This window comes from Perca fluviatilis, chromosome 19 (genome assembly GCF_010015445.1).
Source record: "Perca fluviatilis chromosome 19, GENO_Pfluv_1.0, whole genome shotgun sequence".
NCBI lineage: Eukaryota > Metazoa > Chordata > Actinopteri > Perciformes > Percidae > Perca > Perca fluviatilis.
The window spans coordinates 26725716-26738181 of NC_053130.1; the positions used below are offsets into that span (position 1 = coordinate 26725716).

At 39.4% G+C, this 12466-nt stretch overlaps 1 protein-coding gene across 1 annotated transcript; it reads left to right on the forward strand.

Annotated features, from left to right (window-relative positions):
• Nucleotides 1-10059, forward strand: tmem254 (transmembrane protein 254). Its single transcript, XM_039784776.1, has 4 exons — nucleotides 1-177; nucleotides 5744-5847; nucleotides 7314-7373; nucleotides 9230-10059. Exons 1-4 carry the CDS (start codon nucleotides 91-93, stop codon nucleotides 9348-9350), a joined length of 372 nt encoding a protein of 123 aa, XP_039640710.1. The 5' UTR covers nucleotides 1-90; the 3' UTR covers nucleotides 9351-10059.
• Nucleotides 10060-12466: the final 2407 nt, after the last annotated feature.

Genomic DNA, 12466 nt, shown 5'->3' on the forward strand with positions numbered 1-12466 from the left:
TGCCTCCTGTCAGTTGTCTTCTCACCGCTGTTACCACACGGTCGTATTTGACGGCGGGACCAACGCAGAACAGCAGCAGCAGCAGCAGCTATGGCTAAAAGTGATGGATGCGATTACTTTAGAAGAACCAGCCTCTTTTGGATTGTCTCCGTGACACTGGGGGTTGGATATTTCACTGTAAGTTCATTACGCTATCAGCAATAACCTAAGTAAAACAGAATACAAGTGTTTGACATAATTTCTCTGTTCACAATGCCACCGTGTTGTGTTGCGTAAAATGTCCTCCGGGTCGTGTATTCTTCTGGAAATAAAAAAAGAAAAGAAAAGAAAAACACTAAAGTTACTGTCGTGAACACCGGGGAATTTCTGTTTAAAATATTTTTTCTTATACAGCCTATTAACACTTGCTATTTTGTAAAGATGTTATGTTGGCAAAAGTAGCCTTCGAGGTCATTGCCAAGTCAGTGTGTAATTGATAGTTAGCTAGCTATCGGGATTCATTCAGTCCTCTGTAAGAGCCACAGGTCAAACTTTTGTCCAAAGTCCGTTGGACAAGTTAGCTGTCCAACGTAACAGCTAACGGTAACTCGAGCTGATGTTTGCCCCGATACCATCCGTCGGTTGTCCTTTTTAAAGCAAGCAGTACGTGCCAAACTCCATTCAAAATGTGATAACGTTAGTTCAATGCTCCCTTATTCTCTGGCAAATGGGACAGTAAAGCTAACGGCTAGTTGATAGATATTGGGGTTTCTTTGTAGGCAGCTAATGTAGTAGTTCTTGGTCAATATGTTTGCCGAATTGACCAATAGACACAAAATATTAGTAAAATGTAAATTGTAAAAAGAGTTGTTCTCCGCTGTGCGTGGCAGAAATGTGGTATCATGCACCGACACGTAACCTTTTAAAAATGACTTCGATGTAACTTTCCATACAAATGGTCACATATCGCCGACATACTTTTACTACCACTTGCCACGTACACAGTAATGTAGACCGGGACCTTACTGTGTTAAGACAATGATAAATGTACAAGTAGGTTAGGTCGGTCTTTAGGTGTGTGTCTGATATAAAAACCACAACTGAACTGCAGCCTCTGGGCAGAGGGGCCCTTCCAACAATGTCCCTTTGTGTTTTCCATGCAGCAGTCATAGTCCATATGGACACATACGTGACATGTCACAGGTGGACAGAGGAGGACAAAACAGCATCCCACAATGCATAATGATGTCATTTAGATTTCACTGGGATTTGTAGTGAGTCTACGAGTTGGTTTTTTTGTACTATATTCATTTGGTATGCTCTGTTATTTCTTTTTCATGTTTGTTTTTCTTTTCTTTGTGATATAGACGTGTAATTTGGCAAAAATGAAGCTTAAGTGTGGCTATAAAACTCATGTCACACTTTTGGTATGATACACAAATAAATGCATATAATGGGAGAAAATGTTTAATAACAAGGTGCATTAAAGTTGTTTTTACTTAGTATCAAATATCCTATATTCAGTGATATAATTGGGATACATTATTATGATTGTGTAAATTGAGGAAAAAGTGATTGCTTTTGAAATCAATAACTGATCGAATGTTTGAACGGCAAAAAATGGGATGTAGTGTAAAAAAAGTAATTTCTTCCTAAACCCTATTCAAAATGTAATTTCTAAATGTAGAGGTTAACTGTTTTTAATCATATTTTTTAATATAAAAACCTGATTCTGACAGTAACAGAAAGAAGATATGGAGCCCCAATCAGAGCCTAAGACAAAACTAGAGGTTATACCATCACACTAACAAAAACATGGTGCAGAACGGATTTCCCTCCAGAACTGTGTCAAATTTAATTTCAGTGTCCCATCTCTCAACACAGCTGCACTTTGTTTACAGCTGTTACAGTAATGATTGCTGTAAAGAGCCATTCATGATGCCATTCTATAAATAGGAAACCTAATATCATACAGTTCAATAGTGTCAATGTATATCTGAAACCGCAACTCACTGCCTAACCCATGATAGTTAGTGTCAGCCAGCGCTGGACTTTCCAGTAAATGGACCAGAACACTAAGGGACCACAGCGTAAACTTTCTAAGGGATGCTTCTTTTGGTTAGCTGTATGCCAGATTATTGTACAGTCCTTACCGACACAACACAAACAGTCCTTTTGACTTAAATGGCATGTTTAAGGATCCCTTTCATTCTGAGTAATGTGTTTTGGGCTAAAGAAGTTATGAAAAGGTCATGTGTCAGATTATTAAATAAGTTAAAGTTGGGTCATTCCGTCTTAAATCAGATAATCTTCTTTTACTAATAACTTAATGTTCTACGAAACCAAAAAATAAATTCTGCAAAATACTTTTGCTGAATTGTGAGGATTGTGAGGAGTTTTTTTTGCCACTGGGAATTCTGTTATTGTCAACCCTAACGTCTTAGTAGTGACACAGACATGTTTGGAACAGATCCAAATGATTGAAAGGCACGCAGATGTTATATTTTTCATTACTGCCTATTGAAAATGGGGGGGGGAAAAGGGCAAAATGGATGGTTTTGGGGCCCCAGGCAGTCCCCAAAAGTACATACAAATGGACAGTATGCCTGATGTTGTGCTAAATTTCAAGGGTTCTAACATGAACAGAATCCAATACAAGGCAAGTATGGCAAGCCAAGGTTGAAATTTGCGGCCATTTTGAGATGCCAAAATTAATCTGTTGATTAGTAGGGGTCGAAACTAGGGATGGGCATGATTATTCGACAATCGATAATGATTATTAAGAATTTCGTCTAACGTTAATTTGTTATCGATTAAACTAATGCTGGTTGAGTTGCGTAGTGTGAGTCTTGAAGCGATTAAATGAATTTCACAGTGTGGCAGCAATTAAACATTTCACCACCTGGGGGCAATATTTGACTCCATACTCGGTTACCTGGCTGCGAGTTTCCGTTTTGATTTCAAAAGTAACCGTGAAGAGGATAAGTACAACACGGCCACGACTCAAATGATGTAGCCTACCGCTAAACAAAGTGCACTCGACCCTGGTTAATGTTGGTGGCGGCCGCGGTGCATCCCGCTCTCAGTCTCAACCTAGCATAAACTCGGCGTTAGCATGGAGGAGCTGGGATGCACAACAAGCAGCGAAAATTACCCAAGAGACCTGTAAGTTCATTGAGATGGATAATGGAACCAGCATATCACATTTCGTCACGACGTACCATCACCAGACTGGTAGAGACTCACTACGAAGAACGGAATAAGGTTTCCCGGGCGGGCCAAGTTAGCGCGGAGGTACCTGTGCAACGCGGCTGTTTTCGGCGGCTGGACTGACGGTCACCAGGTAGCGGTCACGTCTCACCCCAGATCATGTCAACATGCTTATCTTTCAGTAGACTGGTGCAGAAGTTGTATGTGAGTTAGCCTACTGGTTACGGTTTTATTAGGCTTTGTCCGTGCCTTGGATAGTTTTGAGTTACATTTTGACAAAACCTGTCAGATCTAATTATTATTATGTTTTTGGTTAAGTTATTATTTAACATGATTCTTTTTATTTATTATTTTGGAACAAACGAGGGTCTCCGTTTAAGAACGCCGGCTCGCAGCTGCACGTTCTGCTGCTTCAGACCACCGCAGTGCATTTATATCTATAATCTATATCTATAATCTATATCTATAACCTCCAGTTTAACTGCCACAAGTTGTTCTTCTTGTAATTAAGATCTCATGGAGGATAAACATGCCGTATTTTCATTGCATTTTTAATTTATAAAAAGTTAAATAAATAATGAATTTTAATATAACATTTTTTATGATTAATCGATAGTCGATCGTGAATTCTCCCGACGATCGACTAAGAAAATGTAATCGAATGCCCATCCCTAGTCGAAACTGACAAATTTCCCAGTGGCAAACTATGCTATTCCAAAATATATTTACAGATCTTTATTTTTTGGTGTCAGACAGCGTAAACATAGTTTAAACTAAATCTAAATTGTAAACAAAAACTTCTGATTTGACACGGAATGAACCAGCATGCTTTGAAAAGAAAAATTTTTCAGTTACTCTCAAAATATACAGTGCCTTGCGAAAGTATTCGGCCCCCTTGAACGTTTCGACCTTTTGCCACATTTCAGGCCTCAAACATAAAGATATAAAACTGTAATTTTTTGTGAAGAATCAACAACAAGTGGGTCCCAATTATGAAGTGGAACGAAATTCATTGGCTATTTCAAACTTTTTTAACAAATAAAAAACTGAAAAAGTGGGCGTGCAAAATTATTCAGCCCCTTTGCTTTCAGTGCAGCAAACTCTCTCCAGAAGTTCAGTGAGGATCTCTGAATGATCCAATGTTGACCTAAATGACTAATGATGATAAATAGAATCCAGCTGTGTGTAATCAAGTCTCCGTATAAATGCACCTGCTCTGTGATAGTCTCAGAGGTCCGTGTAAAGCGCAGAGAGAATCATGAAGAACAAGGAACACACCAGGCAGGTCCGAGATACTGTTGTGGAGAAGTTTAAAGCCGGATTTGGATACAAAAAGATTTCCCAAGCTTTAAACATCCCAAGGAGCACTGTGACAGCGATAATATTGAAATGGAAGGAGTATCAGACCACTACAAATCTGAAGACCGCGGCCGTCCCTCTAAACTTTCAGCTCATACAAGGAGAAGACTGATCAGAGATGCAGCCAAGAGGCCCATGATCACTCTGGATGAACTGCAGAGATCTACAGCTGAGGTGGGAGACTCTGTCCATAGGACAACAATCAGTCGTATACTGCGCAAATCTGGCCTTTATGGAAGAGTCAAGTAGAAAGCCGTAAAAGCCATCTTTAAAGATATCCATAAAAGGTGTCGTTTAAAGTTTGCCAAAAGCCACCTGGGAGACACACCAAACATGTGGAAGAAGGTGCTGTGGTCAGATGAAACCAAAATCGAACTTTTTGGCAACAATGCAAAAACGTTATGTTTGGCGTAAAAGCAACACAGCTCATCACCCTAAACACACCATCCCCACTGTCAAACATGGTGGTGGCAGCATCATGGTTTGGGCCTGCTTTTCTTCAGCGAGGACAGGGAAGATGGTTAAAATTGATGGGAAGATGGATGGAGCCAAATACAGGACCATTCTGAAAGAAAACCTGATGGAGTCTGCAAAGACCTGAGACTGGGGCGGAGATTTGTCTTCCAACAAGACAATGATCCAAAACCTAAAGCAAAATCTACAATGGAATGGTTCACAAATAAACATATCCAGGTGTTAGAATGGCCAAGTCAAAGTCCAGACCTGAATCCAATCGAGAATCTGTGGAAAGAACTGAAAACTGCTGTTCACAAACGCTCCATCCAACCTCACTGAGCTCGAGCTGTTTTGCAAGGAGGAATGGGCAAAAATGTCAGTCTCCGATGTGCAAAATGATAGAGACATACCCCAAGCGACTTACAGCTGTAATCCGCAAAAGGTGGCGCTACCAAAGTATTAACTTAAGGGGGCTGAATAATTTTGCACGCCCAATATTTCAGTTTTTTATTTGTTTAAAAGGTTTGAAATATCCAATAAATTTCGTTCCACTTCATGATTGTGTCCCACTTGTTGTTGATTCTTCACAAAAAATTACAGTTTTATATCTTTATGTTTGAGGCCTGAAATGTGGCAAAAGGTCGAAAAGTTCAAGGGGGCCGAATACTTTCGCAAGGCACTGTACAGCATGTGTACTTTGTATGGGATAATGTGGAACTACTCTATCTGTGTTTTTCAGTGCATCGTGTTTGCGCCAGAAAAAATCCCATTTGAGTCCTTTGGTCTGTTTGGCAGCTTCTGCAGACACCTTGTGGATAACTATGCTGGCATTATGTACACGGGGTAAGTGATTAGAAGGGAACACTGTGTCCCTGCGAGCATGACAAATATTCTTGTTGATTTCTTCCTTAAGCCGCCCACACATGATAGGCGGCAAAACCGCTTTGCGCCGGCCGTTCCATTGATTTCCTACGGCGAGGGCGTTGGCGCCCAACTAGTCGCTGCGCTACCCCTGTGCGTCGCACACCCCTCGGATTTGCCACTTTGCGCTGCGCTCAAAGTTCAAATTATTTCAGCTTTGACCTAGTTGCCGCTGACCCTTCAAGAGTGCAACCAATGAGATGACAGCATGTCGTTACCTAGCAACGGCAACTGGCTTCCTTTCCACCCTTGATGTCGAATACCTGCGCTGCGCCCTGCTCTCTGCGCTTTGCTCTGCGCCCTACCTAGCGGTGCGCAGAGAGCAAGTCTCTTATGTGTAGGCAGCTTTTAGAGTAGAGCTGTAATCGGGCCTTAAAAGTTAGGCCAGACAAGGCCCGAGCCCGACAGAATTCGGCCTGACAAGTACATTTTGCTTTTTAAAAAGCCCGAACCAATTTACAGCCGACATTATCCAAATGTGAGCACGCACACAGCTCTTTTGCCTTTTGTCAAGAATGAGTCATTTATACATTTTTTTACATCATTTATTCATGACTAACTATGGCTATCGGCCACTTGGAAGTTGGAACTAAGAAATAAAATAAGTCCTCCAGAGGCCAGCCTCCGTTTCACCTCCTCAGCATCCATTTTCACGCCAATCAAAACGCATCACCTGACCGCTCATTTACCGCGCAACCTGGAGCACAAGCCCGGCTCGAGCCCGTGTAAAATGCTAGAAATTAAGGCAAAGATCTTCAGCTCTGCTTTAGAGGAAACAGGACATACACTGAAATTGAATGACACCTTCAGCTTTGACAGTTCTCACATGCTCCAATAAATGTGCTGAGATTTTGCCTCATTAGAATGAAAGGAAAGCACCAGAGCTGCATCATTGCCAATCAAATGATGTGCAAAGTACCCTCACAGGGCTGAAATAAACTGTTTAATCAACTTAGTGTCCCCCCCTCCCCCCCTTTTATTTACAGATCGTTCCCACCCCTTCCACTGGTAGAGCACTCTGCTAATTAGTTGTTTAAGTCCCATGACTGCTGTAGCACCAGCAGAGTATTAAGACCGCATTTAAAAGATCATGTTTTGTTGTTGTTTCAGTCATGGGACCTACAAGACAGCCGTTAAGCCTGAGTGCACCATTTAGTGTTTGCTGGTTTGATATTTGTGAAGTGGTTAATCTGTTTCTTCAGCTCTCAGTGATGCAGTGGCAGCTGGGTGTTAACTCAACTTTGCATTAGGAAAAAACGTACACAAAAACATGAATTATATTTATTATATTATAATTCTCAGACACTGAATTTAGAAGGCTGTAATTATTTATCGAGAAAAGAGTATTTTACGTTTTATTAAGTATTAGACATTTCTTTCTGTTACAGGTGGTGGGCTGCCTTCGCTATCCATGTTTTTGAGGCTCTTGTTGCATTGAGGGTATGCGGGTAAGAATGACAAGAAACTGATTGTCCACTAGATGGTGATGTTATCCCATTTTTACAAACTTGTTTTCCCTCAACTTCTGTTTTGATTGACTTTATTGTCCATCTCCAGTGGAAACTTGTCTTTGGCTTCTCCCAAGTACATCAAAGGTTCATACAATGCACCATAAAAATGGCAATTCACATCCTCTCCAAATGTGTTTAAGAGCAATTTACCAAACAACCGTTGAACAAGCAGAACATAAACTTGAATATGAGAGCTAATCTCAGTTTTATCTCCAGAGTCGGGCTGTACCAGACTCTCCCGGTGATTTATTTAAATATTAATATCACTTTTTTTTAAACCAGTTTTGTTAATTGGGGTTTTTATTTGCTCAAGCATAATATCCATTTTGGTTAATCAAATTGTCAGAAATAACATGAAAATGCATAGATTTCTGTCAAATAAGGTAACAGACTCATTGCCATTACACGCGGACCCTCATGCTTACTCCCCTAATATTTTTATTTGTAATCTTTTGCATGTTTGTGTGTGGGAGTGCGTGTGTGTGTGTGTGTGTGTTATGTGTTTGTGTGTGTGTGTGTGTGTGTGTGTGTGTGTGTGTGTGTGTGTGTGCGTGTGTGTGTGTGTGTGTGTGTACGAGTAAAATGTTACGCACGGCGCTGTGCATAAACCTAGGCACATTTTACTAATGCGCTGTTAAATTAACAATGAAATGCTGCGTTATTGACTTTAGACCAGGTTTTTGTTGGTCAATGGCGCGATCACTTCCCGCTGCCTCAAGATAGCAATACGCCCGGAATGCACCTGAACACCCCTCCCTGTAAGACCAGCACGCCCATGGCCGCGCAGATGGGCGCAGGTGCATTTGCTATTTAAACGACGTGGTCGCTGGACGGTCTTAAAATAGCTAAGACACTTGTGTCAGGCTTTGCGCTGCGCCGGGTGTAACATAGGGCCCTATATGTCACTTATGGTGCTCACGGGTCCTTGAAATCCCTCAAAGTTTGTGAATATGAGGGAAAGAATCAAGGCCTTAAAATGAAAATAGACAAATAGACATGGGTCATTGAAAGTGCTTGAATTTATTTATTTTGTGTTTTTATTTTTTTTAATTAAGGTATTAGTAAATAGGCTATATACTGTTTTGCTGTGCTGTGTTAGAGAAGGCAAGAGACCACACAGTCGGCCATCACTGTAACAGTGTTCACACATTCCGGCCTCTCATTCCTTTTTAATTGTGTGTGAGCTCGTGTAAAGCCTGCTTATTCTCATTATGAAGATTCTCAGTAATTAACCATGATCCATGTCTCAAACTATGCCGCGTTGGGGCTTTTAAATTTGAGGGTAATGGGCCTGGAAAGTAATTGATAAGGCCTTGAATGTGATGTTTAAGAAGGTGTGGGAATCCGGGTCAATACAAATAAAAATAAAAAATCCAAAAGCTACCTTTTCTTACTTCATGCTTCATTTTGTCATCAGGGACATTATTATTTTTAACAATAGCCGTTTTTTTGAATGACATTTGCCCAATTTTCATTGTGTATTGTTATCATATACTGTAGAGAGGAAATATAACCCAACACTTACCATAAGACTCTTTTGAAACCAAACGTATATTATAAACACCTCAGATAAGCATAAATGACCAGTGTTCCTCACATTTTATTTAAGTAATGCTATTATTTTTTTTTTTCACTTATTGACCAATTTGTCTATTTGAGGTTTTTAAGGTTTTAGTGGCCACTGATTCTAAATGAAGGGCCTTGGGGATGAGCAACCACGGCTAGAATTTGGACACAATGAAACCGGTCCTAGCTGGATTTGAGTTCATCGTTTGTTCCCTGTGCCCCTGCAGCAACAAAGGCATCACCAGCCCGGCTGCTCGCTGCCTGTGGTTCGTCCAGACCTTTCTGTTTGGCTTCGCCTCCCTCGGCATGCTCCTCAAGTACGACCCCGAGCGTCCCAAACAGCACTGACGAAGCGCACAACAACAACACTGCATAAGCTGAATCCAGAAAAATCAATCGCTTCCTTTGTGCCTCTTCTTCTTTTTCTTCTTCTTCTTCTTCCACTGTCTTTGACTTTGATATGGAATCCTGCTGAGGGGCAAGTGGAGGAAGACATCTGAGCCTTTTCTGTTCTACTGGTTCTTTTAACATTAAAGTTTGGATGTGAAGACATATCTTTTATAGACGCACTTTTTTTTCTTACTTAGTTTACACTACTTTCTGTTTCCTATGATGGACATACATTTCCATTTCATTCTATAGATTTTCTATTCATAAACCATAGACGTTTTTATTGATAATGATATTAACACGTTAATAATTAACATGAATTAATTTTTTAAAGGACCAGAGTTCTCAGTATCAGTCTGCCTCGGTGCTGAATATTTAGTGCAATACAAGGGGACTCTTTTTAAATGAAATGATTTTGTACTCTAATGATGTTTACATTCAGCCTGGGTGGTGACTGTCGGATGGATATTTTCTCAGCTGCTGTGATGAAGACAGGTTGGCTGCAGATGGTACGCTGCCGTCGGCCCCAAAAGTTCCCCAGGATAAACATAAAGAGAGATTCTGTATGCTTTTCAAATTCACATTTGCCTTTCATATTCAAGTAAACTACAGACTGGAAGTTCTTAATGTTGATGCTGCAAAAATAAAGAGTGACTTACAAACTGCATTAAATGTGTTCCGATGCGTCATTTTTACTCCTCTTAAAATCTATATATTTCTATCTATATATTTGAATGAATTTTACTGAAGAATTCACTCAAAACACATGTAAAAAAACAAAATGAAGTCAAAAGCTAAACGCTAACGTCAGAATGCAAACAGTTCGTATGCTAACATGCTGATGTTCAGCAGGTATAATGTAGATACATAGATACTTTATTGATCCCCAAGGGGAAATTCAAGGTCCCAGTAGCTTAAAGACCCCACACACAACATACATCATAAACAGGATGATAAAATGACAAATCCAAATGAATAATATGGACAATAAAAGAAAAGATACTACATAAAAAAATCCACACGAATGTACTAAGGGATGTATAAGCATGAGACGCTTGCAGTGACAGGGCAGGGACCGACCCTCTGATTCAGTATGCATGGTAAGGTGCTCTATGAGAGTGGGTGTCATGGTGGTAGTGCAAATAAGTCCAATAGTGCATGGATAAAGTCTAGAGACCAGCATTAAAAATAGAAAATATAAGAGAATAATGTAGACATAGTAATATAAAAACTATAGCAGTGAAAGGATACAGTTTAAAAAACACAGCATTAAATATGGGCATTATAAGGGAATAAAGTAGACAGTAGAATAGACACAAATCATGTTTTCCATGTTCACTTCAATGTTTTAGTTTAGCATATTCGTATGCTAACGTTTGCAACTTAGCTCTGGAAACAAAGTACAGCTGAGGCAGTTTGTTATGTCATTAGTCTTGCAGGTATTTGGTTTAAATTAAAGAATTTGGTGGTGCCAGATTAAAAGTTAAGGCATCACCAAGGTGATTACAATTCACCCCGAGGGGAACATGAATAGGCTATGTGTACCTGATTCCATAGCAATCCATCCAGTAGTTAAAATACTTCAATCCAAACCACAAATGTCAACCACATGGTGGCACCGGCAGCATAGTCAGAGGATCACCTAAAGCACTGGTTCCTAACCTTTTCTCACACCCTTATCAAATGAACTCAGGTATACCTTCATGTGTTCCAATTTATCATATTCAACACCATTTTTACAATATTTGTTGATAGTAGGGCTGTGTATTGGCAAGAATCTGGTGATACAATGCATATCACGATACATGGGTCACGATTCAATATATTGCAATATATGTCGATTCTGTGCGTAAGGCGATATATTGGGATTTAAAAGAAATTTAAAATTTTAAGATCAATTATTTTATAATTTTTTCGTTTTAAACATTCAGAACAGACTAACACACTTGAACAAGAACAATCACCCACTCCAACCCCCCATTGGGATTTTTTTTTAAGTATAATTTTAGAAAAACTAATCTAAATATTTAAAAAAAAGACACGATGTTCATAAAAGTCAAAGAAGTTTACTTTAGGTAAACAATTGAGTACACAGAAAACAAACTGCCAGTTTGGGATTGTGTTTTTTTTTTTTCGATATCGATATTGCCTTTTTGAAAATTGATACAGTATTGCTAAATAAAAAATCGCGATACTCAAGTGTATCGATTTTTTCTTACACCCCTTGATACAATTTTATATTTTTGTTATACAATTAAACTTTCAATGTTTATGGTCAAGTCTGCATTTGTACTACTTGTGGCAATTTGCTAGGCATTTAGCTATTTAAACGATCAGTTACTTTTAGTTAGCTAACTATTTGAACTGTATATTATTTTTTACCTACTTTTAAGCATTTACAAATTAATTTTAGCTAACTGTTAAGACTTCTCTGCTGGTGATTCTTAGTTCCAGGTGATTATATACTAATGAAAACATGAATTGTGAATATTATATTAAATTTCTGCCAAATCCCTAAATCCTACACACTGGTCCTTTTAAAACCCTGAGTTCGACGATGTCAACGGTGACAACAAATGACACGTTTTACGTCACATTCGATATCTCCAGATAAATACAGTGCAGACATTTCCTTTTTTGTTTAGAAGAGATATGTGCCGTTTCAGCCGGGTCTTGCATGCAATCGTAGGCCTTTTAGAAATGTCTTCATCCAGCATGGAATTACAGTGTCTTTGTACAATAAATCCATAATGATAAATCCATAAATCACAGAAAGGTAATCTCCGATATCTCTACATCACTTCAAGGTAGCATCATTCTGTTTGTTTAGCATGAAGGCTAACATCTGAGCCTTTCCAAAGAGAGCTTTTGTGTGATTGTAAGGAATTCCGGCTTGGAACTTTGCACAATAATTCCAGAACGATAAATCCACAACTGAACGGTTATTTAGTCCTCTTTTTGTATGAAAAGGTATCAATTTACTGATGGCACAATTGGATGTAAGTTAGCACCTGACATAGTTACTTCCTGAATTCAGCAGAGTGTGTCGACCAATCAGATGCTGTCTTTCTGAC